This window comes from Chaetura pelagica, unplaced genomic scaffold (assembly GCF_000747805.2).
Source record: "Chaetura pelagica isolate M959 unplaced genomic scaffold, ChaPel_1.0 scaffold868, whole genome shotgun sequence".
In the NCBI taxonomy this organism is placed as follows: domain Eukaryota; kingdom Metazoa; phylum Chordata; class Aves; order Apodiformes; family Apodidae; genus Chaetura; species Chaetura pelagica.
This window is the reverse complement of record NW_009954178.1, coordinates 17,675-35,672: the sequence shown is the minus strand read 5'-3', so window position 1 is coordinate 35,672 and position 17,998 is coordinate 17,675. Positions and strand designations below refer to the sequence as shown.

The 17,998-nt window shown below is 55.0% G+C and overlaps 1 protein-coding gene across 1 annotated transcript; it reads right to left on the bottom strand.

The window, feature by feature from the left end:
• Window positions 1-2,977: 2,977 nt before the first annotated feature.
• On the bottom strand, window positions 2,978-14,825 carry ELP6 (elongator acetyltransferase complex subunit 6). The gene is made up of 7 exons (XM_010002850.1): window positions 14,792-14,825; window positions 13,643-13,735; window positions 12,249-12,319; window positions 6,932-7,059; window positions 5,385-5,577; window positions 3,926-4,072; window positions 2,978-3,115 (listed from the first exon to the last, which is right to left on the bottom strand). The coding sequence occupies exons 1-7, from the start codon at window positions 14,823-14,825 to the stop codon at window positions 2,987-2,989; spliced, it is 795 nt and encodes a 264-aa protein (XP_010001152.1). The 3' UTR covers window positions 2,978-2,986.
• Window positions 14,826-17,998: the final 3,173 nt, after the last annotated feature.

Here is a 17,998-nt window from a genome sequence, read left to right as displayed (position 1 = left end):
GCATCTCCGGGGCCTCCTCTGGCCTCTCTCCAGCAGCTCAACGTCCTTCCTGTGCTGGGGACCCCAGAGCTGTTCCCAGCCCTGCAGGGGGGTCTCAGCAGAGCAGAGGGGACAATCCCCTCCCTGGCTCTCCTTGTCATCCTGCAGGTGACACAGCCTGTGACACTGAATTTCTGGGCTCCAGTGCCATCTCATACTGAGCTCATCCATCATCACCCCCAAATCCTTCTCCTCAGGGCTGCTCTCCTTCCAGTCTCCACCCAACCTGGATTTGTGCTGCGAATTGCACCAGCCATTGTGCAGGGCCTTGCCCTTGCAGGACTTCAGAACAAGTTCCAAGAAGCAGGAAAGGAGCAGAAATAGGGAGAAAGGCAGCCCTGCCTGATACCATCACATCCCCCCCATCTCCCAGGAGACCCACTCAGGGCCCTGGGCTGCTCCCACCAAGGCCAAGGGAACGAAGAGCAGGGACAGGGGGCCAAGTCCCACCTGCTTTATGGGTGGAGGGGCAGATTGCACAAGCTCTGGCTTGCAATCAAAGAGCTGCAGGCACAGTGGCCCCCAGCACGCACATGTTGGCCAACCCTGCCCAAGGCCACCCTGCCCTGCCATTGCCTGCCTCCTAATCTCCATGTTCTACACCCCCTTCCTGCAGTGTCAGCTCCACAGCAAGGTCCTGGTCTGGTCATGGCCGTGCTGGGTGGCCTTGGCTCAGCAGATCAACCTCCAGCACTCAGGTCCTGATGCCAGCTTGGGATGTCAGGCAGAGATGGAGGAAACACTTGGCTTGATCTGTGAACCAGGAGACATCCCAGGCTTCATCTCCCCTTCTCCAGGAGGCACTTCCCAGGTGCTGCCTGTCCCAGCCCTCACAGCACAGGCAGAGCAGCTCCTTTGGAAGGGCTTGGATCCTGGGAAAATGTCCCCCTGCATGGGGACAGTGGGGTCAAGGTGCTGCTCCCCACACTGGCTCTGAGTCCAGGGCAGCTTCTTGGTGTCTTGCTTGGCTGCAGGAATCAGCAGAGCACAGAAAGGGCCAGGCAAAAGCCACCAGCCATGTCTCACAGTCACTGGTGTGGGAGGAGGGAGGCAGAGGCTCAGAGCAGGGATGATGAGCAGGGATCTGTTCCAAGGGGAAGCTCATCCCACAGGTATTATGTCAATTACACAGTGATATGCCCATCACAGGGGCATTTTAAGCAGCTTTGGTGCCTGCAGCAACTGGAACCAGGAGCTCCCTTCCCTAAGGGTCATCTCCTCCTTTTGCAGATTGTCCCCAGGCATTGTCCCCAGGCTCTGCCACCACCCCAGGCCAGGAGCAGCAGCTCTGGGCTCTGCCACTTGCATGGCTGGTGGCCAAAAACCACCTTTTTTACCCCAACAAGGTACATCAGGCGTCAGCCTGAGTCTCTGTGTGACATGGGAAGGAGCCCCACTTGCATGGCTGGTGGCCAAAAACCACCTTTTTTACCCCAACAAGGTACATCAGGCATCAACCTGAGTCTGTGTGACATGGGAAGGAGACCAAGCCCCCAGCCTGCCTCTGCCAGGGCAGGGTACAGTGCTTGGTCCCCACCAGCAGCAGGACCAAGGCCAGGCCCCACCAGGAACCTCCCCCAGGACCCCAGGCTCCATGCACAGCTTGGGGGCACTCGGGACCCCCAACCATGGTGATGTCCCAGCTCTGCCTCCACAGAGGTCTGGGTGAAGCCCAGCTGGCTCAACCCAAGCCTGGAAGTTGGGAAAATGAGAAGCAAGGAGGCTGGAGAGACAGTGTGGTCCTTGGCAGCACAGAGACCCGTGGGTTCTGTCCATAGTGGGGTCGAGTGATCCCAAAGCACTCCTGGGGCCTTGTTCCCCCTCCAGATTCCCTCAGCACCCAGATTAATCCCGAGCCTGCCCAGTCTCCCTGGGCTGCTAGTGATAAGCAGCCACAGCCCCCCAAGTGTGCCAGGGCTCCCCAGACTCAAACCAAAAGGGATCATTCCCAACACACAGTGTTTCCCCACAGAAAAAGCAGGAACACATCCCACTGCTGGCATCATAACGCTGGCTCTGGAGCTGCACAGATCCTGGCAGGTTGCTCTGGTCTCTCACAAGCATGTGGGGTGTTCTTTATCTCCCACTGCAGCCAAAGCACCTACCAGGAGACCTCCAGGTCTGCACTCTGCTCCCAGGACCATCCTCGTGTCCGTGTGGTGTGAGAGGAACCCAAACCCACCTCCTCACCCAGCCTCATTTCTGGGCCCAGCCTATGGGGAGCTTTTCCTGTATACAGCTCCATAGCTACTTCCTCACTGTACCCACATTAATTAACATTAGATGGGATTAGAGGGATTATTGGCCCCCAGGAATGCTCCAGTAAGTGCTGGTGATGATCTGCCAACAGGAGCAGTGCCTGGGACAGAGGCTTGTGTGTCCATCCCTCAAGGCCAAGGATGAGCCTGGGAAGTCACACACTGAACAGACACAGGGGCTTCCCACGAAAAGGGGAAAAAAACCAAACCAAAGCAAGGGATCAACCAAGCCAGGCCTTACCCCAGGCAGGGGAGGGGCAGACACATTTATTTCCATTCGATGCGACTCAGGAGTTGAGCAAATCTCTTCAGTGCCGGGCTGCCAGGAGGGCAGGGTTTGCACCAGGACCAGCCCTGGCTCCACCTGCTCCATCTCCTCGGGGAGTGCCAGCAGGAGGGTGGGGTGATCCCTCCTGCCTGGCTCTGCCCTGCGTGCTGGAAGGTGGGGCACACCTGGCCCTGGGGAGCCCCTGCTTGTAGTTACACGCTCCAAGGGCCATTCGGGCAAGTTTTTGCTCTTCCTCTTGGCCTGGGTACGTTGGGAATGGGGTGGGAGGACAAAGCAAGCTCTGGATGGGCTAATCCCCTCCTTGGCAGGCAGCTCCACACGAGTTGAAGCTTCCCTCCTGGCTGGGTTGGCTGTGCTGCTGAAGCAGCCAGCAGTGTCATGGTGTCCCAGGGTCACAGGGTCACAGGACAGCAGTCGACAGCCCCGGAGCAAAAAAGGTGACATTCCTGTCCTGGATCTTATACTGGTAGATCTGGACTTGATCCTGCTCTGCCTTCAGCTCCAAGGACAATCTCCTGATTATTTTAATCTGCAAAGGGAAAGGAACAGGAATATCTTCCCTTTGGGAGGATCACGTCACAGCACCCTCCCTCCTCATCCCTTGCTGGCCTGCAGGGAAGGAACCAGCCCCTTGGTGCAAGAGACCAGGCAGCACCAGGCCCTGGTGACCCAGCTGCTCCCCCAGCCCAGAGATCACCCCAAGCCAGGCTGGGATCCACCAATGGGACATTTTGGGGAAGCTTCTCAGGAACTTGTAGGGATAGTCTGAGGGGGAATGGTTTCAGGCTGGAAGAGGGGAGATTGAGAAATTCTTCACTAGAAGGGTGGGGAGACTCTGGCCCAGGCTGCCCAGAGAAGCTGTGGCTGCCCCATCCCTGGGGGTGTTGAAGGGGGGGTTGGATGGGGTTTGGAGCAGCCTGGGCTGGTGGGAGGTGTCCCTGCCCATGGCAGGGGGTGGGACTGTACAATCTCTACGGTCCCTTCCAACCCAAACCAGCCTGTGATTCTAACTAGATATTCCTCTGCCATCACCCTGGGGCAGGGGACAACCTGCACTGCTGTATAAACCTCCTCCAGCTTCCAGGAATGGAATGGGGAATGGGGTGACAAGATGTCCCTGAATGTCCCCACAGAAGCAGAGTCACAGCCATAAGAGCCTAAGGCTCCTGAAGGTCCTGGTGACAACAGCAAGCCTGCTTGTTAGTCCTCAGCCAGGCTGCAGATCAGTCCTGAGCCACCTCACAGGGACAGATGGAGCACGTGTCTCCCCCCTGGCCTACAGGCAGTTTTGTCTGTGACATTAACAGGTGCCACCTCTCCATGCTGTCCTGTGCCTTACCTGCCCATGAACATCCTTGCAGAAACCAGTGGCCAGCCCCTCGACCCACAGGATCAGGTCACTGTGATGACACAGGGAGTTCACAACCAGCTTGTTCTCCTCGTCTTCTGAACCCTCATTGCTGTGAACCAGCACCACGATGTTCCCCTGGGACGAGAGCAGCAGGTGAGCCCCTGATTCCTAATCCTCTCAGGGCAGGGAAGGGGAGACAGCCACAGGAGCTGGCACAAAAACCTGGCTAACTCAGCTACTCAGGCATCCCCCAGCATGGCAGCTGGTCCTGAGCTGGGAAAATCATGGAATGGTGAAGGTTGGAAGGGACCTTAAAGATCATCTAGTTCCAACCTCCCAGCTATGAGCCAGGACACCTCCCACCATTCCAGGCTGCTCCAAGCCCCATCCAACCTGCCCCTGAACACCTCTAGGGATGGGGCAGCTTCCCTGGGCAAAACAAACAGCAGACACACACAGAAATCCCCACCAGCTCTGTGCATGTTCTGTGTGTATATACACACACAGACAGGTAACATGCAGCCTAAAAATACATCAGGCCTTTGTGAGAAGACAGCTGGCTGGTTAAACCAGTCTGTCAGGCCATGCCCATGGCAGCTCTGCAGGAACTCCCAGTAGCTAAAGAAAGAAGTGGCTGAAGAGCTGCAGCCAGAGCTGCCACTCTCCCACCCTCACAGCTCCCACAGGAAGCCAAGAGCTCCCTGACACATCCCAGCACAAAGCACAGCCCAGGAGCCTCAGCCTGTGCAGGTCACCAAGGACTTCAAATCGCATGAAATTCCCAATCAATTAAAATGTAAAGCTTTGGGAACACCTTAGACAGAAATAGAAATGTGTTAATAGGATTTATCATCTTGTTTAGCTGTTTTGGAGGTAAAGATTCTCAGCAAGCAGAACAGCCCCTGGCAGCACTTCCAGCACAAACACCCTGTGCAGGGTAACAAAACCTGCTGAGAGGGAAGTGGCCTGGGTGGGGGATGCTGCCCTGGAAGCAGGAAAGGCTAGATGTGACTGGGATGATTTTTTGGCTGCAGTGCCCTGGGACATCAGCACACAGCTGGGGGATCTTTACAAGTGCTATGTGGAGCAGCCCCTCACCACCTTCATTCCCCATTTCCTTCCCTGCCCTCCCACCCACACAAAAATATGGATGCAAGTAGAGAGCTCTGGAGAGCCAGGAGCTTTAAGAATATTTTAGACCTCAAATCCCTACTCACTCATCAGGGACAGAGAGAGGCCTCTGGGCAGCACCTCCTGGGAAACCAGTTGCAAAGGTCCTCCAGGGAGTAACACAACCCCCCAAGAGTGGCTCTAGAGCAATGATTTGAAACTCTTGGACAGCCAAGGCCTGGCAAATCCTCATCACACCGAGGTGGAAGAGAAAAGGAAGCCAGGCTATGCTGCAGAGACTCCTTTGTGCCCGTGGCATTCCCAGAGGGAGCAGTACCTTCAGCTGGGAGCACACCACCACCCTGCAGTAGTGGATGAAGTCCAGCACGGCCACAGGAGCAGCACCCAGGCTGAGCAGGACACTCAGATCATCCACCAGCAGCACAGGGCCCTGCCAGGAGCTGCTGCCAGAGGGAGCCAGGGACGCCCGGACAAAGTCAAACAGGGCTCTGAGGTTGGAGGAGCTGTCACTGGAAGAGAAGAAGGGGGAGATCTCAAGGGGCTTGGCCCACACACAGTGTTGTGTGTCCCACCCCCCTCACCCACTGACCCAGGGTGGGGAGAGCCAGCCTGTGCCATCCCTGCTGTCCCCAAGGCTGGGACAGTCACTGTCCTGCACTTCCCTACAGCCAGAGCTCCTCTGCTCCCTTGTCCCAAGCCCCTCCCCAGCTTTCCTGGAGCCCCTTCAGGCACTGGAAGCTGCTCTCAGGTCTCCCTAGAGCCTTCTCTTCTCCAGGCTCAACACCCCAACTCTCCCAGCCTGGCTCCAGAGCTGCTCCAGCCCTCCCAGCATCTCCGGGGCCTCCTCTGGATTCTCTCCAGGAGCTCCATGACCTTCTTGTGTTGGGGACTCCAGAGCTGAACCCAGTCCTGCAGAGGGATTTTTATTATTTTCCTATCAAATCATTAGGGACATGGAAAAAGTAAAGTGGGCATAAAAAGTAAATCCATCATGGTTCTCTTGGATGAGAATAAAACTCAAAATAGTTGTTTTTTTAAATGAATAAAACTACTTAGATGGAGTTTTATTTGACACAAACCTGTTGAGGGCTGAAATCAATCGTCTCTAGACCTACAATGTGCTTGGCAATGGAGATGGAGGTAGAAATTGCCCCAAAATGCTGGAGAAGGGTAACAGAATCCCTCTGTGAGCAGCAGAGAGTGACAGAGCAGGACAATCACAGCAGCATGCATGGTGCTGGCAGCTCCCTTCACTTGCTGTCCAGCTACAGAGCCCTTGGGGCCTAAGGGGGAAGCCCAAAGGGAGCCAGGTCTCAGGCATGGACCATGAGGGGGAAACCAGTCCATGCTGAGCCCCAGCAGAACCACCAACCACTCAGGCTCACCTCATAAACTGGAGAGGATGGGGCTGTCCTGGCTGCTCCTCCTCTGTGAACAAGAGGTCAAGGCAGGACTTGAGGCCTTCCAAGAAGACAAGCTGTCCCCGTTCCTTGGCAGCTGTCAGACTGACTCCCTGAGGGAGAGAGGGAAACATGTTCTGGAGTGAGCAGCCTTGGAGGAAGGGTGCACACAGAACCCAGGGGATCCACAGCTGATTTGTACCAAGTCTTTTCTAGATGTGCTAAGAAAGTCAGTGCCTCAGTGAGCCCTGCACAGATCCCTCTGTGAGCAGCAGAGAGTGACAGAGCAGGACAATCACAGCAGCATGCATGGTGCTGGCAGCTCCCTTCACTTGCTGTCCAGCTACAGAGCCCTTGGGGCCTAAGGGGGAAGCCCAAAGGGAGCCAGGTCTCAGGCATGGACCATGAGGGGGAAACCAGTCCATGCTGAGCCCCAGCAGAACCACCAACCACTCAGGCTCACCTCATAAACTGGAGAGGATGGGGCTGTCCTGGCTGCTCCTCCTCTGTGAACAAGAGGTCAAGGCAGGACTTGAGGCCTTCCAAGAAGACAAGCTGTCCCCGTTCCTTGGCAGCTGTCAGACTGACTCCCTGAGGGAGAGAGGGAAACATGTTCTGGAGTGAGCAGCCTTGGAGGAAGGGTGCACACAGAACCCAGGGGATCCACAGCTGATTTGTACCAAGTCTTTTCTAGATGTGCTAAGAAAGTCAGTGCCTCAGTGAGCCTTGCACAGGGGATCACAGAACCATGGAATGGTGAAGGTTGGAAGGGACCTTCAAGACCATCATGTTCCAATCTCCCTGCCATGAGCAGGGACACCTCCCAACAGACCAGGCTGCTCCAAACCCTAAAGAAGTGCATATTTGCTGGGCTCTCCAGTGTGGAGTACTTCCCACACTTCCCAACAGGACTATGATGTCTCCAAATGGAACCCAGGAGCATTAACCCCGAGCTTCGCAGCGTCTGGGCACCCTGAAGTAGGACTGTTGTGCAACACAAGGTAGGTGGGCAAGATGGAGAGATAAATGGTTTGCAAGGAGTTCAGGAAGGTTTAGCTCCACCCAAGACTGGCAGAACTGGTGAGCCAGGAACCAGAAACAAGGATCCTAAGAAAGCAGTTCCCATATCCCCTGGGAGAAGGCATCCTTTGGGGATGCAGCCTGCAGAGAGGGGGGCTGAGCAGGACTGGTCAGGAATAGAGGTGAGACCCACAGGCAGGAGCCAGAGCCAGGACTGGCTGCCTGAATGCTGGAGCAGAAACCCCAGCAGCACTGGTGGTTTTGACTGGGCATGTTTTAAGCTTCTCAGAAAAGACAGATTTTTGCTGATTTCCTGAGCAATCGTGTCGGGAGCTGCAGGACACGGGAGCAGAGTGTTTGAGTCCCCCAGCAAGGGGAAGGCTGGTAGCAGCTCTTCCCCTGGGACCTGGAGGACTGAACAGAGCACTGTGCTTGGCACTGGCCCAACACCTCTGCTTGAAAAGGCCTTGGAGGTTCTCCAGGCATTCCCTGGCCCTCAGGACACCCCCAAGAGCCACCACACTTGCTTTGCTCACAGGAGACAGAACTGCAGCAAAGCCATCTCTCCTTCTCTGGAGACATTTCTATCCCATCTGCATGTGTTCCTGTGGGATCTGCTGTGGGTGATTCAGCCCTAGCAGGGGGTTGGACTGGATGATCTCCAGAGGTCCCTTTCAACCCCCACCACTCTGTCACTCTGTTTCTGCCTCCTGCTTTCTATCCCTGTACTTTACCTGCTTTACCTTCCAGTTACTCTGCCATCAAAATGCAAGTGCCAACAATTCACACCCCGTTTTCCTTAAGTAAAATATTCTAAAGCCACATCTGAAGCACTAGGTCAATGAGACAATCCCCACAAGGGCCCAGGGGCTCTGGGAGCTGGGCATTTCCACACAAGGACCTCCAGAGGGAAGGTCCAAGTAGATAAGGAAAAAGTCCCTTCCAGGAAGATGAAGCCTGAAAGGCTCACCAGGTGCCACTCTTCTGTGCTACTGAAAGACAGGATTTCCAGTGCTTTTTCTCCCAGCTGGAATGGGAGGGAGAGATCCACTCCTCAGGGCTGCTGCCAGAAAACATTGTCTATAGCAGCTGGAAAACAACAGGTTGGAGGAAACATCTTCCATCATGGCCAGGGATCCCTGAACAAGCCAGGGCTGGGATGAAGGCACGTGCCCCCCTCAGGTCCTGCTTTAAATCAGCCCTGAGCTTGCCCTTCTTTTCCCTGGTCTTCCACACATGCTTCTGGAAGGAATTGGTCCCACCTGCCATGGGAACTCTGGGATGGAGAGCCTCAGGCAAGGCACCAGCACCTTTGGACCCATCCCTTTTGTTTTCAAGCATCCTCTCCATCAACAGCACTAATCAACAAGTGTTGCAGCTCTTGCCTCATCTAATCCCCATTGTCTGCTCCCTTTTCCCCTTCTCCCAGGAAAGCCAGGAGGAGTAATTCCCATGCATGAGACTCTTACAGAGCCCTTTGGTCCCCCTGCCATCCCTCCCACCAGCCCCAAGCCCAGCAGAGGCTGGTGTGGGCAGCAGGTGGAGGGATTTGGCTATTCGAGGTGGTATCCATCAAGCCCAGATCCATCAAGCCCAGAAACATTCCTGAAACAGCAGCTGGACACCACTGGAGCTGCCAAGGGAGCACAGATGTTCTCCTGCATCCAGGATGCTGCCAGTTGTGCAGCATGGTGGCCCACCAGCTGATGTCCCTTCAAACCAAACCTGCCATTTGTCACCTGCCATTCCCTGAGGGAAAGCTGTTGGCAGGAGGTCAGGAATGGGGGCTGAGGCAGCAGCCACCCCGGAGCAAAAGCAGCTGCAGCACAAAGTGTGACCACTGGGGATCCAGCACCTGGCCAAGGTCACTTCTCCAGCACAACAGAGGTGACCAGGGGATGTCCTCTGGTCTGTGACCTCAGCAGGGGAGCAGGCAAGAGGGAGAGCAAATGGGGACAGATTTATTTTTTTTTTCCTTTAAAACTAAGCAAACATTGTAGAGCTGAGGGGGGGGACACCAGCCAGCCTGGCCAGCTGCCCTGGTGCCATTGGCCTTGCTATGGCCCAGCACGTTCTCCACAAGGTCAGGACAAAGAACATCAACTGTCCTTAAAATTCAGTGCAGATCCTCATGGAAAGGGCAGGATTTGCAGAAAAGGCCAAGAGTGGAGCCAGTATTGCAGAAACCCTGGGAAGCTGTTCCCTGTGAGCAAAAATGCATCACTGCCTTTAGCCAACACTTCAGGAACTGGTTCTGGACTGGGAGGAACTGGAAATACTGTGGGGAAGCAGGATGTAAGGTAAGGAGAGCTTCAAATGTGTAAAGATTCAGTGTTATCACCTCACAGCAGGTGCTACAAGGATCAGATCCACAAAATATTACTGAGATATATTACATGTGTAATACAACCCTGGCTCTAGGACCACCCCATTCCCAGCAGGAACTGGAGCATCACTCAGTTCTGAAGCTCTAACTGCAGTCCTTCCCAAGTGCATCATCTTCTGCTGGGAATGATTGTCCATGGAGTTTTAACCTGTGGATGGGACAACATAAGGCAGGTGGCCACCCATGGGCCAGGGTCTTCCCATTTTTTCCCTGGAGCATCAGCCTGTTTGCCTGCAACTCTCCTGGCCAGCACAGAGCCAGGCAGCTGGTCTGGAGCTCAACTCTGAGGAAGAAGAGATGGGGAAGGAGCAGCTGGTGGTTTGGTGGAGCCCACAGCTCAGCCCACTGCAGCAGGACCCAGCTCAGGCTGCTGCCCAAGGTCAGGGTTTGCTGCAGCCACGTGAGTGATGTCCCAGCTGGTCTCCAGATCAGCAGCAAACTCCCCAGCAAGTCCAAGAGTGGGACTACTCTGCTAACACCCACCTTCCCAGAGCCTCATTCAGGCAAAGAAGGACCAAAGCACAGACAGAATCTTACTCGGGACAGACAGAAATAACTGATGTTAAACCTCCAGCTCCTCAGAGCTTCAGAAGAATTCACAGCAACCAACCACCCAGGGAACCTGTGAAGTTCTGGTCTGACTGACTCAAACTTGACACAGGGACAGGGACAGCTGCCATGGAGCCACCTCCCTCAGCCCCCCTTGGGCAAGCTATTGTTCTTCTTATCTCTTCCAAGCTATTGTTCTTCTTATCTCTTCCAAGCTATTGTTCTTCTGACCTCCACCCTTCGTGCCAGGAACCTTTTTGTTGAAACACCAGGCAGCAAACGGGTTGGATTTGCATCACACTTGTGCTCCAGCTGATCCCTGCACCCTCTCCCTGCTCAGCCTCTCCCACAGGGAGATGACAACAGCACCTATTAAAAGCACACAGGGGATTTCACCACACTGGGAAACACACCAACAAATTCTGCTTTTAGAGCAGGCAAAAATCCCAGAGTTACCAGGTGACCCTCTGGTTGCTGTGCCCCTTTTCCTGTCCCACTCAGCAAGTGTGTGTCCTCCCCCCCACCCAGGATTTCTTCCTCTCTGCAACATGAAGGTCAGAAAGATCTGGTGCTGGCAGAGGTTGGTTTGCTCAGAGGGAATCTTTGCAGGAAAAATCCATCCTCTCTGCAGGGAAAACCCATATTGAGCACCTGCCTGTGAGGTGAAGCTCCACACTGAGATGCTTCTTTTGCTCAGCCTGTTTTGTTTAACTTAGGGCTGAGCTCTCAGACCCCTGATCTCCTTTTAAAAGGTAAAAACTGAGTAGTAAATAAAATAGCTGTTCAGCAAGCACCAAAACAGGCTGCCCAGAGGGGCTGTGGAGTGTCCTCCTCTGGAGACATTCCAAACCCACCTGGACACGTTCCTGTGGGATCTGCTGTAGGGGATCCTGCTCTAGCACAGGGCTGGACTAGATGATCTCCAGAGGTCCCTTCCAACTCTACTGTACAAAACTCAGCCCACATTTAGAGTGGGGAACACACTGTGATTGCAATGCCTGGTTCTTCAGCACCTGAAAGTCTTCAGTGCAGCAGCACTGCAGGGACTTCCAGCAGAACCAAGGAAGGGAGGACCAAGGCAAGCCCTGGGAGGTCACCTGGATCTCCCAACTGGAGCATTTCATGTCTGAGCATTGTACAACAAGCCAGGAGTGTAAAGCCAGAGCTCAGCCTGACTTGCTGACACTGGGCATGACTCTGTCTCTTTGTTTCTCCATCTCCTGGTTTCAGGGTACACAGAATCCTTCCCTGACTCACCACAGGAAGGAGATCCATGAGAATGTAGGCAGCACTTGAGGCTCCTCAGATGGCTCAAACTGATGGCTTGGCCCAGGGGCCAAAGGAAGCAGTGTCCTTCTGAAACTACAGATGGTTCAGCCCAAAGCACTTCATCACAACAATAGGACAATGTCACCTCCTGTGCCATCCAGCCACTGCACCCTGCAGGTGTACACAGAGCCCACAGGGACACTGACACCACAGCACTTTTCTCCACAGAGCACTAATAAAGCTACATCTACCAGCCTGGGCCTGCCTGGGGAATGCTGATCTCCAGAAAACATTTTTGAGCACAAAGGAAGCCAGCAGCTGCTCAGCTCTCCAGGGCAGAGCAGGGTGAGGCCCTCACAGGCAGCCTCACAGCCAAGTTCTTGCCCTGTTTCACATCCCTTTCTCCAGCTTCCATCCCCTGCCACAGGACCACCAATCCTGACTGGCCCCATCAAGATCTGGAGACATTTGCTCACATGCAAGTCCCTGTTCTCATTCCTTTCCACCCAACAGAAACTACCTGGACCTGTAATCATTAACCTACACCAGGACCTACCAGCTTCTGTGCCACGATGTTGTAGTGGCTGAAGGACTGGAGCAGGGCCACGAAGCAAACCTTGCAGCCAGCTGGGGGAGAAAGACAAAAATACATGTTGTCATTTCAAATTCTGCACCATCCCAGCCCATAAGTCACAGCAGCCAGGCTGCAAATCCACCCAGAAAGGCCTTGAAGTGAGACAGGTCGAGGCAGCCCCTCACTTGCTCGTGGCTGGGCTTTCAATTTTCACCTTTCTACAGGAATTTCCCATGAGGGAAAATGTTAGTCAGCTTAAAAAGAAAAAGATTACATAAAAATACAGTAGGAGGCCCACTTTCTGTCTTGTGCCATCCTGTCCTGGGCTCTCCTGTTTGCTGCAAGGAGGGCAATGGCTGAGCCTGCCACGGATGGGCCCAAAATCCCTGCTCTGGCTCTTGCAGGGCAAGTGGCCTTGACTGAAAAAACACACAGAACAAGGACATTGGACAAAAAAACACCTCATTAAAATATGATTTTGGAAAACCTGGCATGTGACAACCTGGTCTCATGGTGTGGGCATGAGCACAAGTTGTATTTGTTTCTCCAGGACATGGATTTCAAGTGGCCCCTGTTGAGGCTTCACTGACCCCTCAGGAGCTTCCAAAGGTTTTGAGCACCAAGTGGGTACTTGGAAAATGTGAGGGTGCTACAGACACAGGAACTGGCATCCAGGTGACAGAAGGTGACAGCAGGAACACCTGCCTGGAGATCCATCAATAATCCCAGTAATCCCATAACAGGCTTTCCTGCAGTTTCACTTAGTTCCAGTAAGTTAAAACATTTTTTTTAAGTAGAGTGAAGCCACAGCTGGGGGAAGGGGTGGCTAAGGGGGCAGGAGGCCCTCAGGCCCACACCTGCACAAGAGCTAAGATTCAAGCCCAAGAGGTACATCCTGACCAAATCTGGAAGCTGGAGGAGGCCACGAGGCCAGTGCCTGCCCCACAGGGCCTGGCAGGCTCCTCACCAATGAAGCTGTGAGCAGAAAAGCAATTAAGCAGCTCACCAGGCTCTTTGTATCTTTACTCACCACCAGCTTATCTATTTGTTGGCTGGCACTGCTATTTTTAATTACGTTACAGAACACACAACTAGTGAAGAAACTGCAGCCAACACCTCAGTGCCTGGTGCCTGTGTGACTGTGTTCACTGCTGATGAAACCAGGTGCAGAGTCATGACAGGATGTACCCAGGGGGGCTGAGCTGGTCCCAGAAACAAGTCAGGACTGGGATCCATAAATCCTGCCCAGAGAGCTTTGTGCTAATCCAAGGGTGGCTCATGCTCTGCAAAACCAGGCTCTGCTCACGCAGCAGCACCTCATGCTGGAAGAGCCTCCCAGAGGGCAGAGTCCTTGCAGAGTCCTGCTGCAGACCCACCTCGGAGGTAGAAGGAGAGGAAATGGTGCACCAGGAAGCTGCCATCTGTTCTGGTGTCCAGTAGGAGTGTGAATTTACCCTGGAAAAGAATCATAGCATCACCAAGGTTGGAAGGGCCCTTCCAGATCATCAGGTCCAACCACCCACACTATAACCCCCAACCACTGAACCAGCTCCCTCAGCACCACATCTACCCTTTTCTGAACACCTCCAGGGATGGTGACTCCACCACCTCCCTGGGCAGCCTGTTCCAAGGCCTCACCACTCTTTCTGGGAAGAAATTTTTCCTAATATCCAATCTGAACCTCCCCTGGAGCAGCTTGACCCCTTCTCCTCTTGCCCCATCACTGGTGACCAGGGAGAGGAGCCCAACACCCACCTCACCACAACCTCCTCTCAGGGAGCTGTACAGAGCAATGAGGTCTCCCCTCAGCCTCCTCTTCTCCAGGCTGAACAGCCCCAGCTCCCTCAGACTCTCCTCATAAGATCTATTATCCAGACCCCTCACCAGCCTCGTTGCCCTTCTCTGCACCCTCTCCAGCACCTCAATATCCTTCCTACATGATGGTGCCCTCAACTGCACCCAGTGCTCAAGGTGCAGCCCCACCAAGGCTGAACAGAGGGACCATCACCTCCCTGCTCCTGCTGGTCACACTATTCCTGATGCAGGCCAGGAGGCCATTGGCCTTCTTGACCACCTGGGCACATTGCTGGCTCATGTTCAGCCCCCTGTCCATGAACACCCCCAGGTCCCTCAGCTGGGCAGCTCTCCAGCCACTCCTGCCCAAGCCTGTAGCACTGCCAGGGGTTGCTGCAGCCAAAGTGCAGGACCCAACATTTGGCCTCATTGAACCTCATCCCATTGGCCTTGGCCCATTGATCCAGCCTGTCCAGGTCCCTCTGAAGAGCTTCCCTGCCCTCAAGCAGACCAACACTCCCACCCAGCTTAATGTCATCTGCAAACTTACTCTATCCCTGCATCCAAGACATCAGTGAAGATGTTAAAGAGGAGCAGCCCCAGCACTGAGCCCCGGGGACACCACTGGTGATAGATTTAACTCCACTGAACACAACTCTTTGGACCTGGCCATCCAAAGCACATGCACGTCCAAGCCACGAGCAGCAGCTTCAGCAAGACCCCTGAGCAGAGGCAGAGGAGGGTACAAACTGCTCCTGCTTCCATCTGGGTAGGCAAGATGCCTGCTCAGGCTGAGGGACACCCTGCAGGACAAGGGCTGCCTCCAGACACAGCCCATGGCACCCACCAGAAAATGCTTCCTGACAGATGTGCCCACCAGCTGGAAGCCCTTGTGCTAGACAGGGACCCCATCTGTGCTCACCCAGAGCCACCAGGAGACACACAGCTGCTGCAGAGGACATCCTGAGCACACACCTCCTCCTGCCCACCCTGTCCCCTGTCCATCCTCTCACCACCAGCATCACCCCTGTGTGCTTCACATCCTAGGAATCTGTGCTGCCATCCCATTAAAATACTTTTTACAAGGGCATGGAGCAAGAAGACCAGGGGGAATGGCTGAAAACTGGAAGAGGGGACAGTTAGGTTAGAGATTGGGAAGAAATTCTTCACTCTGAGGGTGGGGAGAGCCTGGCCCAGGTTGCCCAGGGAAGCTGTGGCTGCCCCATCCCTGGCAGTGTTGAAAGGCAGGTTGGATGGGGCTTGGAGCAGCCTGGGCTGCTGGGAGGTGTCCCTGCCCATGCAAAGGGGTGGGATTGGATGGACTTCAAGGTCCCTTTCCACCCAAACCAGTCTGTGACAGTATTATTCTATGAAAACAGCAGCCCTGCTACAGCAGCTGTTTTTTCCTATCTCCAAGGAGCCCTCCATGTCCCCTAGTCCAGGCTGACCTCAAATGCCCACGTTCAGAGCAGAAAAACCTTCTCAGCAGAACACGAGCAGAGCTCCTTGCATGAAGCACACACCTCGTGCTGATCAGGCAGGGAATTAATTCTGTTCAGCAATGAAGCTCGTTACCAACATCAGTCTCACCAAGGCACTGGTTTCCATCAAAACCTTAGCCAAGGTGTTCATTTAATCAATACAAATCACAGAGGGGCTGGTTTGAATCACAAAAAATGATCAATGCTTTTTTAATTATTAATTTTTTTCCTCCAATCTATATATGAAAACAAAGACCCTTGGCAGCAACAAGTGATCTGCCCAGAGGCAACTCAGAAACCCTGAGTTAACTCCCTGGTGCCCAAAATGTGCTCCACATGGCACTGGTGGAATGGCCAAGATTGAACAGGCAGGCAGTGCAGAGCAGGAGGCAGGACACAGGATGCTGCTCTGCCAGGGCCACAGAAAGCTCTTCCCAACCCAGAAAGACCAGGGTTATGCTTCTGTGGCCATTGCAATAACAGGAGGCACCAGCCTGGTGAGCATCTCACCATGGCTAAGCCTGGAGGAGCCTCTGGGTTCCAACTGCACAAATAATCATGGAATTGTTTGGGTTGGAAAAGAGCTTTGAGATCCTCCAGTCCACCCATTCCCCCAGCCCTGCCAAGGCCACCACTGCCCCATGTCCCTCAGCACCATCTCCAGGGCTTGGAAACCCCTCCAGGGATGGGGACTCCCCCCCTGCCCTGGGCAGCCTGGGCCAGGCCCTGACAACCCTTGGCAGGCAGGAATTGTTCCCCAGATCCAACCTCAGCCTCCCTTGGCACAACTTGAGGCCGGTTCCTCTTGTCCCATCCCTTGTTCCTGGGGAGCAGAGCCCGACCCCCCTGGCTCCAACCTCCTCTCAGCAGCTGCAGAGCCAGCAGGTCTCCCCTCAGCCTCCTTTGCTCCAGGCTGGACACCCCCAGCTCCCTCAGCTGCTCCTGCTCACACTTGTGCTCCAGCCCCTTCCCCAGCTCCCTTGCCCTTCTCTGGACACGCTCCAGCCCCTCCATGTCCTCCTTGTCCTGAGGGGCCCAGACCTGAGCCCAGCATTCCAGGTGCCCCCTCCCCACTGCCCAGCACAGGGGGGAAAGGACAGGCTCCAACATGCAGTAGTTTAACTTCTGCAGGGCTCCATCCACTTGGCCTCCCCTCTTCCCACCATGTCCCCCTGTGACACCAGGCCAAGTGCCACCTCATGTCCCTTCCCTGCTCCCACACAGGCTGTGGAGCACAGCAGGAGGCCACCACTCACAGCAGACATCATTCCACTTCTTCCCACCCCTACACCCTGACAGCCACCCCAGCTGCAGCTGCTTAGGCATCATCCAAATCTGTCACTTCTGACCCTTCCATTCCCAGCTCACTAGGGCTGGAAATGTCAAACCCTGCACCTCCAGAGGCAGCTGCTGCACCAAAGCACAGCTGGTGGAAGGAATGAAGGAAGGGAACAGCTCTGGGAAGCTCCAGCATCCTGCTTGTGGCCACAGAACTGCCCCAAAGCTTCCCCAGCTCCAGAGCACATGACACAGACATGCACAGCAGGGTTCCACCAGTGCTGGCACCACGAGGAGGAAGGCACATCAAGCCAGCAGGAACCTGCAAGGCTTTCCAAGGTCTGCGAGACCCCATGGTCACATTGTCCTCACAGGGCAGGGCCAGGAACCCTTGGCACCCACCCCCACAGGCCATGGGTGTCACATTGTCCAGCAGCTGGCCAGAAGCCACCAGGTGCCTGGAGGTCCTGAGGGTGGGCAGCTTCTCCTTGCTGCCAGGCAAGAGCAGGAATTCTCCTGCTGAGGAGCAGGTAGGACCTGGCCCCACCACCAGGACCTTGTGTGCTGCCACACAGAAACCCTGAGGCCTCCAATTGGCCACCACAATGCAGGGTCTGATCCTCCTGCCCCTTCTGCACATTGTTCTCCAGCCCAGGACACTGCTGGGGATGAAGGCCTCCCAGAGGCTCCCTTCTTGTGGCACCTTCTCCATCCCTCTGCCCCAGCCCGTTGTTCCCTCCACCCTCTGCTTTCCCACTCCTTCCACCTGCAGGGTACAAGGCAGGAGCTGCAGCTGCACGTCTGGAACTGCCAAAACCCCTTGGCAGGGCAGCAGTGGGTGTCACAGGAGCTCAGTGGTGCCACGCGTGACAGGACAGATCCACCCACGCAGGCAGCAGCTCCCTTCTCCATCCCTCTGCCCCAGCCCGTTGTTCCCTCCACCCTCTGCTTTCCCACTCCTTCCACCTGCAGGGTACAAGGCAGGAGCTGCAGCTGCACGTCTGGAACTGCCAAAACCCCTTGGCAGGGCAGCAGTGGGTGTCACAGGAGCTCAGTGGTGCCACGCGTGACAGGACAGATCCACCCACGCAGGCAGCAGCTCCACCAGCCCTGCAGGGAAAGGCTTTGTCAGCACTTTGGCAACAGCAGCAGCCACACCTAGGGACAGAGACATGGGCC

Coding starts and splice junctions, on each gene's coding strand:
- ELP6 (XM_010002850.1), bottom strand. CDS start 14,825: ATGGAAGCAGGAGCAGTTTGTACCCTCCTCTGCC. Junction 13,736..14,791: donor AGTTTGTACCCTCCTCTGCC/TCTGCTCAGGGG, acceptor TTGGTGATGCTA/TGATTCTTTTCCAGGGTAAA. Junction 5,578..6,931: donor CATCCTCTCCAGTTTATGAG/GTGAGCCTGAGT, acceptor CTTCTCTTCCAG/TGACAGCTCCTCCAACCTCA.